This window comes from Penicillium soppii, assembly GCF_028829465.1.
Source record: "Penicillium soppii strain IBT 18220 chromosome Unknown utg000010l, whole genome shotgun sequence".
NCBI lineage: Eukaryota > Fungi > Ascomycota > Eurotiomycetes > Eurotiales > Aspergillaceae > Penicillium > Penicillium soppii.
Genome location: NW_026643240.1, coordinates 226,689 through 243,973, shown reverse-complemented (window position 1 = coordinate 243,973; position 17,285 = coordinate 226,689). Strand labels below are relative to the sequence as shown.

Genomic DNA, 17,285 nt, shown 5'->3' with positions numbered 1-17,285 from the left:
TGACTCTTCTCTCGCAAATCGTGGGGATGTCTTCTTGCATCATAGACTGAATCCCCATCAAATTGGCGTTCTGTTTCTGTTTCTGCTCTTTTCTTCTTCTTTTATTCAAATATTGACCTGTGTATTTTTTCTTGCACAGTGTATTAGTATCTCATCCGTTATTGGATGGTTTACCTTTCGTTGCAACTCACTCTACTTCCGTCTACGAGTAAGCCTTAGCGCTCTCGAATCTTGCGATCAATCAACCCCACTCTTTCATTGGACAATACCTTCACCATGGGTGTTCCCAAGTTCTTCCGCTGGCTCAGCGAGCGGTACCCCGCCATCTCGATGCTCATCGCAGAGAGCCGGATTCCCGAATTCGACAGTCTCTACCTCGACATGAACGGCATTATCCATAACTGTACGCATAGTGATAGCGACTCTCCAACGTTTCGCATGACGGAGGATCAGATGTTTATTGCTATTTTCAATTACATTGAACATTTGTTTGGCAAGATTAAGCCAAAGAAGTTGTTCTATATGGCTGTGGACGGTGTCGCCCCCCGTGCTAAGATGAACCAACAACGTGCTCGTCGTTTCCGAACCGCCCTCGATGCAGAGAATGCAAAGAATAAGGCAATTGAGCAAGGGCTGGAGATGCCTAAAGAAGATGCTTTTGACAGCAACTGTATCACGCCGGGTACAGAATTCATGCAAAAGTTGACAAAGCAACTCAAATATTTCATCAACAAGAAGATCTCAGAGGATACAGACTGGCAAGGTGTGGAAATCGTGCTGTCTGGTCATGAGGTCCCCGGTGAAGGTGAACACAAGATTATGGAATATATTCGATGCTCGAAAGCGCAACCCGACTATGAATCCAACGTTCGCCACTGTCTTTACGGCTTGGATGCCGATTTGATCATGCTGGGTCTTCTCAGTCACGATCCCCACTTCTGTCTTCTTCGTGAGGAGGTGACTTTTGGTCGCCAAGTCTCCAAGAAGCCCAAGGAACTCGAGCACCAAAATTTCTATCTATTGCATCTGAGCATGGTCCGAGAGTATCTGGAACTAGAATTCCAAGAATTAGAGCAAGAAGGAGCTCTGGATTTCGCATTCGATATGGAGCGTGTCATTGATGATTTTATTCTCATGGCCTTTTTTGTTGGAAATGATTTCCTACCCAATTTGCCAAACTTACACATCAACGAGGGTGCCCTCGCCCTTATGTTCAAGCTTTACAAAGAGGTGCTGCCGAAGATGGGCGGCTATATTAACGAGCAAGGAGTGATCAATGTGAAACGCCTGGGCATGCTTGTTAGCTCCCTGAGCTCTGTGGAATACAGGTTCTTCGAGGCGGAAAACTCGGACGCTCAATGGCTCAAGTTAAAGAAGAATGGTGATGTTGATGCCGTCGACTCTCAAAGGCCGAAGGGGCTTACGATAACCCCTGCACAAAAGGAAATTCTCAAGACCATCAAAAAATATGTTTTGAACCAAACCGACAAGGCCTCTTCGCCCCTTGATCTCCCTCCTACACTCCCAGCACGTGACCGGGCTTTCGTTGAAAAGCTTGCGGATGAACTTCGGTTGTCTTGGTCGACAATTGATAATGATGACGGAGATCGATTTATGAGGCTCCAGTTGCCTCAGAGCGAAGACGATAGCGATGATTCTGGAGAAGATGAAGAAGCATCGATGGCAGTTCAACGTATTATCAGAAAGTATGAGAAAGCCAAGGTTCAGGATATGACGCCCGAGGAATCGCAGAAGGCTGCACAGGAAAAATATGATGCCGAATTCTTGGCTTGGAAGGATAAGTATTATCGGACCAAATTTGGATGGGGTCTTGAGAACAAGGAAGAGATGAAGAAGCTCGCCCAGAACTATGTGCAAGGATTGCAGTGGGTTCTGTTCTACTACTATCGTGGCATCGCGTCTTGGCCTTGGTTCTTCCAGTATCACTATGCCCCTATGATTTCCGGTTAGTAACACTGAACTGTTTTTGGATTGACCTTGTCACTGACAGAGGAACAGATGTCAACGCCGGCCTTGATGTGGATATGAACTTCAAGTTGGGACAACCTTTCCGGCCATATGACCAGCTCATGGGTGTCTTGCCAGACCGCAGTAAGAAGATTGTTCCTACCGCCTACTGGGACTTGATGACATCGCCCGAATCCCCTATCTACGATTTCTACCCCCGTGATTTTGATCTCGACATGAACGGCAAAAAGATGGAGTGGGAGGCTGTTGTTAAAATTCCTTTCATCGATGAGAAGCGGCTGTTGGATGCCCTCAAAACGAAAGAACATCTCCTTTCTCCGGACGAGAAAGCAAGAAACGACTTTGGAGCTTGTCTCAAATTCACGTATTCACCCGATGTGAACTATATCTACCCATCTTCAATGCCTGGCGTGTTCCCCGACCTTCCAAACTGTCGTTGTATCGAAAACCTCTTTGATCTTCCTGTGATGGAAGGATTGGAGCCCTACGCCGGTCTAATGGATGGTGTGCACCTGGGTGATGCGGCGCTCGCTGGTTTCCCTAGTATTAAAACGCTGCCTCATCACGGCCAACTGGGTTTCCATGGTGTCTGCGTGTTCCAACAAGACAGCCGAAACGAGAGCCAGGTTATCACACTACTCGACCCGGCAAGCCGATCGAGCATCGAACTCGCCAAAACGAAGCTTGGAAAACGTGTTCACGTTGGTTATCCATTCTTGCAAGAGGCTCTTGTGATCCGCGTCTCAGACGAGCTTTTCGATTACATTCTTCCCCCTGGAGAACAGCACCCCGTATCCATCCCTCATACACCTCAACAGATTGAACAGTGGAAAAAGAAGGCCGTCAAGATCGAAAATGTCTACAGCAAGCGATTAGCAATGATCATCGGTGACGTCGAAGCTCTGGTGCATATTCAACTTCTGAAAGGCATGAACAAAACAGATGATGGTGCCGTAATCAAGGAATTTGCCGAGATTCCCGGCCAAGAGACGGACTACGCTCTTCAAGTCGTTGTTGACCACGTGAAGAACCCTGATCAACGTTTCATCGAACGAGAAGCTGTTTCCATCGAAGAAGAGTTCCCAGAGGGCTCTCGTGCCTTTTTCTTGGGTGAATTCAATTACGGAAGACCTGTTCATGTTGGCGGCCATGAAGATGGAAAGGTAAATGGATTGATTGCGGCCGTGAAAGGCCGCGAGCCAGAATTCGGCCGCGAGCGCGTCAAGGCAGCCGAACACCTTTGCCCTTACCTGCCATCTTATGCCGTTGCACGCAGCCTTCGCCTTAATGCTTTGGTTCTGGCTAAGATCACATCTTCCTTTACTGTTGACATTGAAGGCCAACGCGCGAACCTTGGTCTTAACCTGAAGTTCCAGGCAAAGCAACAGAAAGTTCTCGGCTACTCTCGCCGCGGAGAATCCGGCTGGGAGTTTAGCCACAAGGCAGTGGAACTGATCCAACAATACATGATCAACTTCCCCGAGTTCATTGCTGGAATCCAGCGCAACCCTCAAAGTGATCGTTATTCTCCAACTGATTTTTACCCAGAAGAGATCGCCTCTCTCAAGATGAAAGAAATCAAGGATTGGCTCAAATCTGTGGAAGCCAAGAACTTCGAGAGAGTGCCTCTTGATGCTGAACAGCTTGATTCCGACATTGTGCTTCTGATCGAGCAGGATGCCGACCAATTCAACCAGTCTCAGCCACAGATGCAACCAAAGAAGGTCCGGGGTGTACCCCGTGGTGCACTCCTTCGGCCTGCCGATGTCGAGCACCGCCTCGGAAGCCAAACTTTCAAGCTTGGCGACCGGGTAGTGTACGCTCAAGATTCTGGCAAAGTGCCGATTGCTACTCGCGGCACCGTTGTCGGTCTCACCAGAACGCCACGAACTCTCCTCCTTGATGTTGTGTTCGATTCATCGTTCATGAGTGGTACTACGCTTGGAGGCCGCTGCTCGCCATTCCGCGGCCAAACGGTTCCCGCAATTTCTGTCCTGAACATCTCCAACCGACAACTTATTGCCAGCTCCCGTGCTGCGGCTAACCAGCAGACCCAGCAGGCTCCTCTTCCTTTGACGGTCGCTGGGTACGGCGCACCTATCGGCCCCGGTAGCCAGGGACAGCTGAGAAACGCAGATGCCCCAGCTCCCCTGAGAGGCTCATTCCGAGGCGCTGTCTCCGGACAAGGCGCTGGAGTTGGACGCGGAGGCCGTGGAGGATTGAACAGTGGCCAGCAAACCACTTTGCCATTCCGTCCCCACTCCAACGGCGGTCCTCCGCGTGGCCCCCGTGCCCGTGGCGGTGGCGGCCGCGGTGGCTATGTTTCAGTGGAGCAGGGCGATCCCAGCGAGGGTGTTATCCAGAACAACCCTAACTTCCGCCCGCAGAACTACTCCCAGGTTCCGCCTCCACAAGGAATTGACCGGGGACGCGGTCGCGGCCGTGGTCGCGGAAACGGATTTCGGGGTCGAGGTGGCCCTCGGCGAGGTGCGCCCCAAGGTGCGCCCCAACCCAGCACTCAGTGATTATTGACAGGCATCAGAGAGAAGATATGATGAAATGATTGGATTTGAACCTTGTATGTATATGGACCCTTAGATATGTGATTGCAGTCCGGAGGATTATCGAGGCTGTACGCATATCTATTGGGGATGAATGCACGATGGAATTTGAACCAAACACCGATTCCTTTGTATTTTCAATTGGATTTCCTTGGAGTATAATTATAGAGTTGCAGCTAGGTCACGGCCTGAAAGTGGCCATCATCCATCGCCGCTGCATAGCCCTAACTTGGACACAGCGGCCGTCATAAGTATCAATGTAGAGCCAAAAAATAAAACATAGCTACTGACGCGCGAAGAGATGACCATGATGAATTGTTCCCTTTCTGTATCATTTTTGTAAAAACATTTCTAAAAACCAGTTTCACCGAGTTCCGGTGTACAATCTAGAATCCATGTCCATATCTCGCATTCCGTTCTTCCCTCTTACTCAAAATCCCATTGGTCTCTTACGGAACAGAACCTCAGAGGTCATACTGGGGAGGATGTGCTCCCCAACAAGCAAGTTAGCGGGACGCTTACCGTCCTCACCCTCCACAAACTTGAACTCATAGTCCAAAATCAGACGGCTGAATATCGCCTTCATGGTGTTCGCAGCGAAGAACCGTCCAGGACAAGCCTGCCGTCCATATCCAAAACCCATGTTTGTAGAGGTAACGGTGACAAAACTCGCCGGGGCATTAAAATAATACTCATCATGGTCAAGGCTGTCGCCGTTTGACAGTGCGGATGAGGCCAGCTCAGAAGTCAAGGCGTAGCGATCTTCAAGTTTCCTGCACCAGCGGAATCCGTCGAAGGTCATCGGACTCGAGACGAAACTGGGGTCCTTGCTAATCGGACCGGCGGCCAAACAGACGTGAATACCTTTGGGGAGAATGAGGCCATCGTGGAGAGGGACGGTCTGCATGGTGATTCGGTGGTAGGATACTAAATAGCATGAGTGATCAGAATATGGTGTGAAATGGAACTCTCTTGGAAACCGTCAAATGCTCATGGAATGTGTGATGCTTACATTCCCCTGGTGGCCCAAACCGCTGGGATTCGCGAAAGAAGCTGTCCAACCGAACTTGCTCTGCGAGTGCCGCCTGGGTTCCCTTGTACCAGCCATGGGGCAAAGTGCGGGCCACTTCCTCCCGCAGCGGCTCCAGGTATTCTGGCATGCTGATCAAGTCATACAAAGCATGGCACAAGGCCATGGTGCTGGTGTGTGTAACAGCAAGACCAACCAAAAGAAACATGTGATGCGCGATTAGGTCCGGTGTGAGGCTCTCACCTTCCTCTTCGCCCAAGTCCATCATCCACTGTAGAAAGTCATCCGGCTTGGTGTATGCTGGATCATTTGCTTTTTCGACCCGCCGTCGCTCATTGATGATTGGAACAAACAGGCGCTTGGCCAGGCAAAGCGATTGTTTCATGTGCCAGACGGACGGCAGGAAAGGAGCTACCAGAGGACGGAGGTAATTGGGGACGGGCCGCAACAGAAGAAGGGTGACGCCTACTTCGTGGGCATACGTGCTAACTGCCTTGAGCCATGCCTCATTTTGGCGAAGGATGTTGCCGACCATGACTCGCGAGGTTGCGAGGGCGATGAGATGGTGGAACATGTCGCTTGGGTTGACCTTGACCCAGTCATCTGGTGGTAGAGTCAATCATTAGACTACATGCTTGAATATGGTCGAGTGTTGACACAGCGAGATGATTATACTTTCACTTCCTGCGAGGACATCATTGAATGCACCTTGCAACTCGTCAATAATTTGAGGAACAACACGAGCTTTTCACATTAGTTTTGACTCGCACAAAGTGGATGATAAAACAGAACGCTGCTCGTACAGAGATTGGGAGTCAACCGTTTCCGCACAGTCCGAGAAGGCAACTCTGTATCGACGATGATGTTGGTGTATTTTCCTAGTGCATTCTGAAGCGTGAGAGTTAATTCAAGTTAAGACAGAACAGTATAGCTTTAGGTCGTCTCACCTCATACTGAGCATGGAGAGAGCTGACCTTCGAAATAGGGAATTGTCTGAGTTCCTTCTGGTACTTCACCGGCAAGACGTATACTTCTCCGTCGGCCGTGAGCATCCGAAAGGGTCGATCCTTGTACTAGGATGGGAAGTCAGCAATGGCTAAGTTACAAGAATTTCAAACATTCATACTTTGTAGTATCCTGAGCTGATCATGGATGCAGCCTTGGGATAGTAGACAATCCGATTGAAGAAATTGGGCAGGTAAGGATAGTACTTGACAGTTGGAATGCCCTTCAGGACAGGAGTCGGAGCTCGCAGCAGATAGATCACGATGAGAAGCCCAATGACGGGCCAGAAAGCTGACGCTTCCATCAGGACCGAATGCGCCATTGTATCACGGAACATCAAACAGAAATAGTGGAATGGGGAGAGGGAAAAGAGGGAAAATAGGTGACGGGTAAAGAAGAGAAGAGAAGGGAAGAGAGGAGTACTGATTGCTGAAAGATAATGTGAGAGAGAGAAAGCAAACAGAAGATGGTGGCACAGTTCGGATGATATTAGGGGAACTTCTTGAAAGAGCGTTTGCTACGAGGGAACATATTGGAAAGAATCCGCTTGAGGTCTCAGAGAGCGTTTATTTTGAGTATTATTCAACCCATGAAGGTCGTCCATTTCCCCTTTTAGCTTTTACTATATACAGAACGCCTGGCTCAGATGCAAGTAGACATACAAATACTGGAAATCATTCAAGGCCAACCCATTCACCATCATCAGCATCTGCATCAGCCATCTGATCATCAACCTCGGCATCCTCGGTTTCCATGGCCAACAGTGCTTTGTTCTGCTTCTTGTTTGCAAGTACAGGCTTTGAGAGCAGGTAGTTAAGGTTGTAAAGATTTTTCTCCGTCAGCCGTTTCAGGTTTTCGCGGATGTCATCAACAGCACGCTGCACAGCACGGAGTTCAGGTGCAAATTGACCTGTGTTCTCCTTGAAGTAACGACCATGGCTGCTGAATAGGGACTCGATCCACATAAGGTTGAACTCAAGGTGGGGTGTCTCTTCCGCGGCATGGGCGACAAATCGGAGCAGACGAGGCAGATAAACTGTGGGCACGGAGCGAACCACATGGGGAATATCCGACGGAGGAATCGCTTCGTATACAGCACGAAGAAGCTTTTGTTCGTTTAATCGGAAGGCCATGATGAGAGCTTTGAGGAATGAGTTCTCCTCATCCACGGCGCCGGATACAGCCGCTTCCTTGGCAGCATCAAGTGTGGCAATGATGCTCGACGGTGTGATGGTGATATCCAGATCAAAGGGATCAAATACGAAGTCGGTGTCCAAGCTGTAGATAAGCAGCCCTTCGGTGGAGGCGGCGCAGAATGATCGTCCAGTCGGTGCAAAATCAACAGATGTGACGCGCACTTCGGGGCGAGTAGTGCGTGCGCCAGCATCGCCTCGCCTCGCACCGGGGAGAGTACTGTCAACACGGTCCTCGTGATCGGACGCCTCGCCGGTCTCGTCAATCAGAGCGCGAGGACCGCCCTCGGTCAGGTCACGACTATTCAGGAATTCCTGGGTACCGTCGATCGAGGTGTTGACGGAAACGGTGAACTTCTTGATCAATGATCCTGTGGTAACATCATACAAACAGATGTACTTGCTGTTACCACCGGCCAGAATACAGCTACCGTCGGCGCTGTAGGTGATGCGGTTGAAAGATTTGGTGCCTGCAGCATTGGCAGCAGTGCGACGATCTGACACCCGTCGTCCTCCAGAGACGTCACGGCGACCGTCGACTCCTCCCTGTTGCACGGCGTCTTCAACTGACCAGAAGGAGAGCTGACCGTCTAGTGTAGATGCAGCAACTTGCTGCCCATCAGGGCGGAAAGCCACGCTCAGAATGTCTGACATAAGTTGGAGCGGCTCACTGGTTTGTGACCGGCCGAAGATACTCCAAATGCGAACTGTGTGATCCCAACTTCCACTGACAAGGTGGTTGCCATCGGCAGCGAAACCAAGGCTGGAGACTGGTCCCTCATGGCCAGAAAGCTGGTCGAGCAATTGACCGGTCTGCACAGACCAGACGTGGATATCGAAGGAGTCCGGCGAACCGGCACAGACCACTTCTCCACTAGGGTCCACGGCTAGCGAGGAGAAAGACAGTCGGGAGGGCGCAGTGAATGTTCGGAAATTACGGTAGCGGATGAGATCCCATGCACGGATGGAACCGTCCAAAGATGCTGTGAACAAAACACTTCCCTTCTTCGCAAACTCACATGCGGTCACTCCGCTAGTGTGTTCTGTGAATGTAACAATGCAGAAGCCTGACTTGACATCCCAAACCTTGATCTTGCCATCATCGGCAGCAGTGACAATCTTCGTACCATCCGGTGAGTATGCAAGGGCATTCATAGAATCAAGGTGGCCTTGTTGCTTCAGAATGTAGGACTCTGACTGCCATTCCCAAACCAAAAGTTGACCGTGTTTGGACGATCCAAATGCAAGCCATTCGCCTGTTTTGTTGATCGTCACAACATCGATGTTGCTTTGAGATACACTAGACGGTCTGTTAGAGACTGTGAAATTGAGAGAATTGGCAGACGTACCTGAGAAGATGGATCATGTTGAACTCTGGCAGATCGTAGAGGCCGAAAAGTCCATTGGAGAATCCTACGACCAGAAGGTTTGACGGTGCGTGGAACGCAGCACAGTTAACCTTGGCATCGTTCTGCATGAAGAAATCTTTTTTGACAATCCTCCACCGAGCTTCAGAGATATCTTCCATCGTTTCTTCGTCTTTTTTAGTGACATACTCCCAGCGGAAAAGCGCGCCATCTTGGCTGACAGTGTAGATCTATAAATAATCAGTGTTAGTATATGTTTCGCAACCGGGAATTTCCAGTGGCACCAACCGCTTCTTGTGCTGCATTGAAATAAGCAGCCACCACTCCCTGTCTATGTCCGGCCAAGGTGGTGGGCTCAAATCCTTCTTCCGGGTCCATACTCCATACTCGTGCCGTCAAGTCCTTAGCGGCAGTGAGCAAGAAACGTGAATCGCTGGACCACTCGACATTTTCAATGGTGTCAAAGTGGGCGGCAAGATCGCGGTGCAGAACGAATGGAGCGAACTCAATCTCGCCATTGGTCTCGGTACCAGGTGTAGAGGGAGTCTGCCAAATCTGCAGACGTCGGCCTACACCAACGGCAAAGTGTCGGCCGGAGGGAGAGAATTTGAGGGCAGACACTCGTCCCTTGAAAGAGAAGTGGTGAATGGCGATGCGCCGGTGGAAATTGGTCAAAATTGCGCGGCCATTTTCGTCAACAGTCAACAAGAGGTTACCCTTGGGTGAAAGATCAAGACGGTCGATGTTGGTACGGTGCGAAAAAGGCAGGGTATAGGAAGTATTTCTATACGGACAATTGTGAGCTATTTGTTTTGATGGTTGTCCTTAAACTAACCAAGAGTTTTGGATAACACATACTGGACCAAATCAAAAACTGAGACTCGATTGCCTACGGGTGAAAGCAAGCATGTTCCATCGGGAGTAAAGAGAAGATTTCCTTTGCGATAGACGGTCCCCAAAAGGTTGGAGAACTAGAGTTGACAATGTTAGTACTTATAGTAATTACTAGCGACTCGCTAAGGAGTCCATCCCCATTCAGATCAGTAATCTACTCACCTTGAAGTCTGTCTTCATTTTTACTGTCGGCGATCTTCCAACGATCAAAAAATTGTCGATAATTCAAAAGCTATGATAAGAGCGGATCATCTATGCTCCAATTCCGAGCCCAAAGTAGACTAGTGGTACACGCTAAACCCAGATAGGCAAGGCGAGTGTATACTCCAGAAAATGAAAGGAGATTCAGGGGGGAGCAGCGACGGGCAATTCGAGGCAGTCCGATTTCACGATTCCTCCTTTTCCCTTTTTTTCTCTCCTCTTCTAGATTCATTGCTTCTTAAGTCTGGTTTGATTCTCAAGGGGCACCTTCTTCTTTTTTTGTGTTGATTCAGAATTGTTTTTAATTCCCCCTAAAACCCACCATGTCGACTACTACAGAAACCGCCACGCCTATTGGCATTGCCAATGTGAGTTATTCTGAAGAATTAATCCATGTGACCCCTGACTGATCCGCCATGTTTCAATATAGCTCCCCAACCAGCGGTGTGTACCTTGCAATCGATGATGACAGCGAAAATGAGTGAAGATTCTAATCGAGCTGTATAGCCACAAGATCGTCGCGAAGCGGGGAGCGGCCTTCACTATTATGGTTCGTCTCAGATTAGGAGAAATCTCCGTTCAATCTGATGCTAATGGTGCTCCAGGTTGCCGGAGAGTCAGGATTGGGAAAGACGACCTTCATCAACACCCTTTTCTCCACCACCATTAAGAACTATGCCGATCACAAGCGCCGTCACCAGAAGCAGGTTGATCGCACCGTTGAGATTGAGATCACTAAGGCTGAGCTCGAAGAGAAGTTCTTCAAGGGTACGAGGCAGATTACCCTTCGATGAACAAAGTGGTGTTGAATGTTTAGGAAGCTGATTATTGATTTCCTAGTCCGCCTCACCGTTATTGATACCCCCGGATTTGGAGACTACGTGAACAACCGTGACTCGTGGCAACCGATCATCGAATTCTTGGACGACCAGCACGAGTCGTACATGCTCCAGGAGCAGCAACCCCGCCGAACCGACAAGATTGACATGCGTGTCCACGCATGCTTGTATTTCATCCGACCCACCGGACACACCCTGAAGCCCCTCGATATCGAGGTGATGAAGCGCTTGAGCTCCCGTGTCAACCTGATCCCCGTTGTTGCCAAGGCCGATACCCTCAGCCACGCCGATCTGATCCGCTACAAGGAGAGAGTGAGTGAAAGGAGAATGACGAGAGAGGGGGAGGAGAATTTTGGGTTAACAATTGGTTAGATTCGCGCTGTTATCGAAGCCCAGGGTATCAAGATTTACTCCCCACCTGTCGAGGAGGACGATGAGCACGCCGCCTCCCACGCCCGCAGCCTTATGGCTGCTATGCCTTTCGCAGTTATCGGTTCCGAGAAGGATGTTAAGGCCAACGACGGCCGTGTTGTCAAGGGTCGTCAGTACGCCTGGGGTGTTGCCGAAGTGGAGAACGAGGACCACTGCGACTTCAAGAAGCTCCGCTCGATCCTTATCCGAACTCACATGCTCGACCTCATTCACACCACCGAAGAATCGCACTACGAGGCCTACCGTGCCCAGCAGATGGAGACCCGCAAGTTCGGCGAGGCCCGGCCACGCAAGCTTGACAACCCCAAATTCAAGGAGGAAGAAGAGACCCTGCGCAAGCGCTTCACCGAGCAGGTCAAGGTCGAGGAGCAGCGCTTCCGCCAGTGGGAGCAGAAGCTCATTTCAGAGCGCGACCGCCTCAACAAGGATCTCGAGGCTACTCACGCTGCGTATGTTTTGGAGATTCTGACGAGATGTTTGTTTACTGACCGGTTGCAGGATCAAATCCCTCGAGCAGGAGATCGAGGGTATCCAGGGTTCCAGCACCCGCAGCCACGGACGTCGTTAAGATGTTGCATTTCTGCCGGGCATCCGTCCGCATTGTTCAAAAGGGGAGTAGTCGAACCATGCTCTTGTTTTTCTGTTCTCTTTGAGTACCCTATGTCTTGCCGTTCTCGCTTGGGAGCACCTTCGTCTTGTAGGGCTGGTTCGTTTTTCTGTTATATCCATTTACCGCTGGTAGCTAGCGATGGTGTGTCTACAACCTTGATAATACCTTCTTCTGTATTCCGTAGCGTGAAATACAGTTTTAATTTCTATGGGCAATTTATTTTCCACAGTAAAAGTAATGGCTTCAAATTGTTGGCGATGGTTTAACGGTGGGTCTCTTACTTACATAGTTAGCTCTGGAGCTCCGCTCCGCATCTCCAATTCCTCCCTCTACAACTCGGCCATGCCCCGAAAAATATTCCCAACTCGACCAATTCACACTCTCAAAACACACAATGGCAAGTTCAAGATTCCATGCAGATATTCCCCATCGCAAGAATCCTAACACTCTTAGGCCCCGTCAACGCCGTGACCTACTCCAACGCCGGAGGCACGTACATCCTCACAGGCTCCTCCGACAGAGCCATCCACCTATCGCGCGCAGTCCCAAACAACACAAACTCAAACACCCCCTCAACAATCGAAACCACCTCCCCAATCCAAAAATACGAAGCACATGGCTACTCCGTCCTCGACGTCGCCGTCGCATCAGACAATGCCCGCTTCGCCAGCGTAGGCGGCGACCGCCAGATGTTCCTCTGGGACGTGGAACAAGGCATCACAACACGGCGCTGGTCCGGCCACAACAGCCGCATTGAAGCGGTCCAGTTCGCCGGCGAGGGCGACTCCGTCGTTGTAACGGGTATGTTGCGCCACGCCCGTTCTTCACTACCTACCGACTATGTATGCTGACGGTTTCCAGGGAGCGCAGACACGACGATTAATCTGTGGGATACGCGCGCTTCGAGCCACAAGCCTATTCAGACGCTTGCTGAGGCGACTGATACGGTTTCTTCGCTGCATGTCCATGCCCCGACGTATGCGATTGCGAGTGGGAGCTATGATGGCCGCGTGCGCGTTTATGATATCCGTATGGGACAGGCTACTGTTGACGTCCTTGGACATCCGGTTACGAGTGTGCGTTGCTCTGGGGATGGAAATGCGGTACTGGTTTCTACGCTGGATGGGTATATTCGGATGTTGGATCGGAGGGATGGGAAGCTTTTGAATGCGTTTGGGGGGAAGGCGAGGCCTGGGATGACGATTTCCAAGCATGAGTATCGTAATAAGGAGTTGAGGGTTCGGTCGGTGTTTGCGCAGGGTGATGCGGTTGTTTTGGCGGGGAGTGAGGCTGGGGAGGAGGGGGCTGCGGCTTTTGCTTGGGATGTTATTAAGGGGGAAGTCATTTCTGCTGTTCCTGTTGGGGCATTGGTTAAGGCCGTTAGTTGTGTTGCTTGGAATGAGAAAGAAGGGAATTGGGCTGCTGGGTGCTCTGATGGTATGTGCATGCTGTGATTTTGCTTGGTATTCTTTTGCTAACTGCTTCTAGGTACTGTTAGAGTCTATGGATGAGGCTAGTCAGCTGTTCGAGAACAAGCTTACTATGAAGGCCGACAATTTTGGGCTGGACTTTGGTTTACAGCGTCCAGCATCGCGGTCCTTTGAATGCCCCACGCTATCTTAGGTGCCACCGGGTTGCAGATTCCATGACCAATCGAGGTCTGTGGCAGTGTTGCTACATGATGAGTCTCTGTCGCTTGGTCAGATGCTGCCAGTGATATCCACATCATATTGGAGTCCAGTCAATAGTCTCAAGAGACCCACGCTCGCGAACTAGCAATTCTGGCCCTACATCAGAGTCTGCTAGCCTGGCTCGCAGGAGACTGACATCTGGCCATTTTGTATACACCCGATGCTCGCCTGTGTCAGCCCCCCCCCCCCCCCCCCCCCCCCAAAAACGGAACACTGGATTAATTCATTTCAACTCTTATAACTCTCATTTTCATTCTAGAGACATATACCTAGTTATGTATAGATGTGGTCATGTGCTCCGGCCATAGTTGACATATAGTGCTCGGCTTCTCCCGAAAGTTCAATATAAATCTGCAAACCCCTGTGGCTTGCAATAAAGATGTATCACATTGATATGTTATTCATGAGAGATCATTCAATTTGTTGGAAATAGCCATAACCAGAATCCAAACTCATCCAATATCAGCATTATTCATACAGAGAGTCACAACAATCACTTTTACCATGCCTCACATAAAACCATAACCCATAACCATAAATCATAAACATCACGGACTATCCGGCGGCGTCTGCGAGTCCAACCCCTCCCCCGCGCTCTCCCTCTCCCTCTCCCTCTCCTCCTCCAGCGCCCCGACAACCCTCTCCAAATCATCCTCCCCAACAATAATCGTCCCCGCCCTCGCCGTACTCAAGAAACTGATCTCAACCGCCTCCCCAGCAACACTCAACGGCGCAAGATTATGCCCCCGACTCTCCAACCTCGTCTCAACAGAATCAAACATCCTCAACGCCCCAATCCCGCTACTAACACTGCTAAGCACACTTGACACAGGCGACACCGGCGCATCAGCCAGCCGCCCCGCAACACCACAAATGATACCCGACGCCTCGAGCGGCAGATCACGCAGATCCAGCGTAATCGGGACGAGGTGATCCTCTTTCGAGCCGAGCAGCAGCCCCGAGCCGTCCTCGTACGAGGCCGTGCGCCGCGCGAACCGCGGAAGCAGTCGCTTCTCTAGGAGTAGGGACGCCGCGGGATCGAGCGAGGCGAGCGTCAGAGAAAGGAATCGCGGCTGGTCAACGACTAGCACTGTTGTTAGGGCGTCGCGGAGGATGGACATGGAGGAGTCGGAGCTGTCGTATTCGTGGTGTGCGGCGCATTGCACGAGACGCAGGGTTGGGTCGACTTGCGGGGTAATGGCGCGTTTGCGGAGGTTGTCGAAGGTGCGGGTTTGTAGCTCGGCGAGGTTGGATGGTGGTGGGGTGCGTGGTGGGATTAGGTCGCTTAGTCGTCTTTCTGTACTTGGGCTTAGGGGGCTGACGAAGGCGGCAGTTGCGTTTTCGAATTGGAAGCCGCGGGCTTCCAGGGCCGCCATCACGCTTGCTTTGCTTTGCAGTGGGACTACGATGTAGTCGGAGAAGTAGGTTGAGATAAAGAAGATGGAGCTAGGGATAATGGTTAGTATGGGTGGCTTTCTTTTTGAGGTTGCATGGGTTCAATTCACGTACATCCCTGCCAGTGCGAGTGGACTGGTTAATTCTAGGACTCGTTTGCCGGCTTCGAGGCCTTCGCCGAGGACTTGCATGGCGATATAATCATTCTCGCTCACCTCCAGACGGGAGCGGAGGGCAGTGTCGAGTTGGTCAAGCTCGTTGATCACTGGGTCGAAGTACTGTTCGACTAAACGTCTGGGACATATGATTGAGACTTCGACTGGAGTAATGGAGACGTTCATGAACGCGGGTGGTCTATAGCCTTGCTCGGAGGCATTTCCATCTGCCTCTGCTGCCGCATCATCTTGATTCTCTTGATCCTGTTGGTTCTCTAGGGCAGGTGTTTCATCAAAGATCAAGTTAAGGACTGATTTCAAGAAGTATGGGTACAGCTCCAGTGGGATATGCACCAGCACCACCGGTTCCTCCTATAAGAATGTTACCAGTATATCCTTTGAGAGGATGGAAAGTGACTCACCAGGAAGTGCACTTGGGCATTGATTAAAGTCAATGATTGATCCATTTGTGTTGAGACACCACTACTCTGTACCTCTGTGACTCCTAAGTAAGCTCGTAGTAAGCTCGTAGCTCCTATGACAGAACCAATGGTGCTATTTGCAGCAAATAAGCGCCATCAAACACCGATCATGGCGTCAGTGGCAGATCAGAGCACGAGATGATGAGCACAGGGATCTTTCAAGGAGACGAATTAAATGAGGATTCAATGAGTCAATGAGTCAAAAGGATTATGGATTCAGGATTGAAGAAAACGATAAGAAGCAGAGAGTCGGAAGATTTCCCCTCATTAATGTGAATTTTTTCTCCCTTATCCTCTTTGCAACCCAATCTCTTTCCCTTTTTTGATTTTTCTCTTTTCTCCATAGTAAGTTTTCTCTTCATATTTTTACAAATACGTTTAAGCAACTCCACACCTTATCAGACTAGGATTCTACGCACGGCCCTTAGCTTGTACCTGGTCGAAATGACTTGTGGGGGGGGGCCTTTTTATCAGGCCGACGTTTTCCGCGAACTGTTCGGACCTGCTCCGGTTCCCCTATCACACGTCGGTGGCTTTGATCGGAGTAATAGAACAATAGAAGTTTTTACCTTTCCCTGAAGAACGCTCCTAGGAGATGCAGCGAGCTACTTTTTGCAGTTGAAAATGACCTCAGACTGGGAAGTGGGTGGTAAGCTGAACTGTCATATCCAGTGGACTTCTGCAAATCCCCCGCTTTTCGTCTTGTACATCAGTAATTAGATTAATACCATAGTCATTGTATACATCCGCCAGGGCTGTTCACCTGGGCAGGTGGTCATGATTAGGTCAGAGCACTACACTCTATTAATGGCTTGGACCATCCATAGATATTTTCACTTTTGCCGCTATAGCAGGTTTTAGACTGGGTGGTTCTTGATTCGGTGCTGTTATCTGTACAAAGTACGAGTTAATTCAACGGAATATACATATATAAATTCTCAGGAAATTGCCTGATTGAAACGAGTCTTAATGTATGTAAAGAATTGATTGCTGGTACTTAGTAGACTAGGGCTCTCTCTGCCGATCATGAAAATCAACATCCACCACATCCACTATGAACCATTTCCTGGTGACCATATCTCTACAGCACGATAAGCATCAATACAATACTTTCCATTCATCGGGCCAAGTCATGCTTGTTTACGCCCTAGAATGCTCACTCTAGCCCGGGCATGCCTCCTTGCATGGGATTTCAGGAACCACCCAACTCGGGCGAAATATCTACATTCCACTCTTAAAGTCCACTCTGAAAGATCCACCACCGCACATTCTTCACCAACAAAACCTTGGAAGGTAGCCCAACATCAAGCTTAATACTGCCCTTTACGCTGAGCAATCCGCTAGGTCGTCGGTCCCTGAATGAAGGCACCAATAACAGCCCTAGAAGACATCTTCCGCATCGAGTAGCATACCCAAGCCCCTGGTGCAGATCAACATGGCA

General features: G+C 50.1%; 6 protein-coding genes across 6 annotated transcripts; 3 read left to right on the top strand and 3 right to left on the bottom strand.

The window, feature by feature from the left end:
- Positions 1-276: 276 nt before the first annotated feature.
- Positions 277-4,514, top strand: N7529_010729 (chromatin-binding exonuclease XRN1; the record flags this gene model as incomplete). The annotated part of the gene is made up of 2 exons (XM_057246256.1): positions 277-1,966; positions 2,020-4,514. The coding sequence occupies 2 exons, from the start codon at positions 277-279 to the stop codon at positions 4,512-4,514; spliced, it is 4,185 nt and encodes a 1,394-aa protein (XP_057091605.1).
- Positions 4,515-4,980: 466 nt separating this feature from the next.
- On the bottom strand, positions 4,981-6,922 carry N7529_010728 (cytochrome P450; the record flags this gene model as incomplete). Its single annotated transcript, XM_057246255.1, has 6 exons — positions 4,981-5,477; positions 5,563-6,183; positions 6,256-6,324; positions 6,384-6,468; positions 6,528-6,653; positions 6,707-6,922. 6 exons carry the CDS (start codon positions 6,920-6,922, stop codon positions 4,981-4,983), a joined length of 1,614 nt encoding a protein of 537 aa, XP_057091604.1.
- Positions 6,923-7,259: 337 nt separating this feature from the next.
- On the bottom strand, positions 7,260-10,219 carry N7529_010727 (snoRNA-binding rRNA-processing protein PWP2; the record flags this gene model as incomplete). The annotated part of the gene is made up of 5 exons (XM_057246254.1): positions 7,260-9,078; positions 9,128-9,375; positions 9,434-9,929; positions 10,004-10,116; positions 10,202-10,219. The coding sequence occupies 5 exons, from the start codon at positions 10,217-10,219 to the stop codon at positions 7,260-7,262; spliced, it is 2,694 nt and encodes an 897-aa protein (XP_057091603.1).
- A 344-nt stretch (positions 10,220-10,563) lies between these two features.
- On the top strand, positions 10,564-12,079 carry aspC (septin CDC12; the record flags this gene model as incomplete). The annotated part of the gene is made up of 7 exons (XM_057246253.1): positions 10,564-10,608; positions 10,671-10,684; positions 10,748-10,790; positions 10,846-11,008; positions 11,081-11,391; positions 11,452-11,960; positions 12,010-12,079. The coding sequence occupies 7 exons, from the start codon at positions 10,564-10,566 to the stop codon at positions 12,077-12,079; spliced, it is 1,155 nt and encodes a 384-aa protein (XP_057091602.1).
- A 455-nt stretch (positions 12,080-12,534) lies between these two features.
- On the top strand, positions 12,535-13,575 carry N7529_010725 (WD40 repeat domain-containing protein; the record flags this gene model as incomplete). The annotated part of the gene is made up of 2 exons (XM_057246252.1): positions 12,535-12,922; positions 12,992-13,575. 2 exons carry the CDS (start codon positions 12,535-12,537, stop codon positions 13,573-13,575), a joined length of 972 nt encoding a protein of 323 aa, XP_057091601.1.
- A 785-nt stretch (positions 13,576-14,360) lies between these two features.
- Positions 14,361-15,829, bottom strand: N7529_010724 (ACT domain-containing protein; the record flags this gene model as incomplete). The annotated part of the gene is made up of 3 exons (XM_057246251.1): positions 14,361-15,258; positions 15,322-15,734; positions 15,785-15,829. The coding sequence occupies 3 exons, from the start codon at positions 15,827-15,829 to the stop codon at positions 14,361-14,363; spliced, it is 1,356 nt and encodes a 451-aa protein (XP_057091600.1).
- Between the last annotated feature and the right edge of the window lie 1,456 nt (positions 15,830-17,285).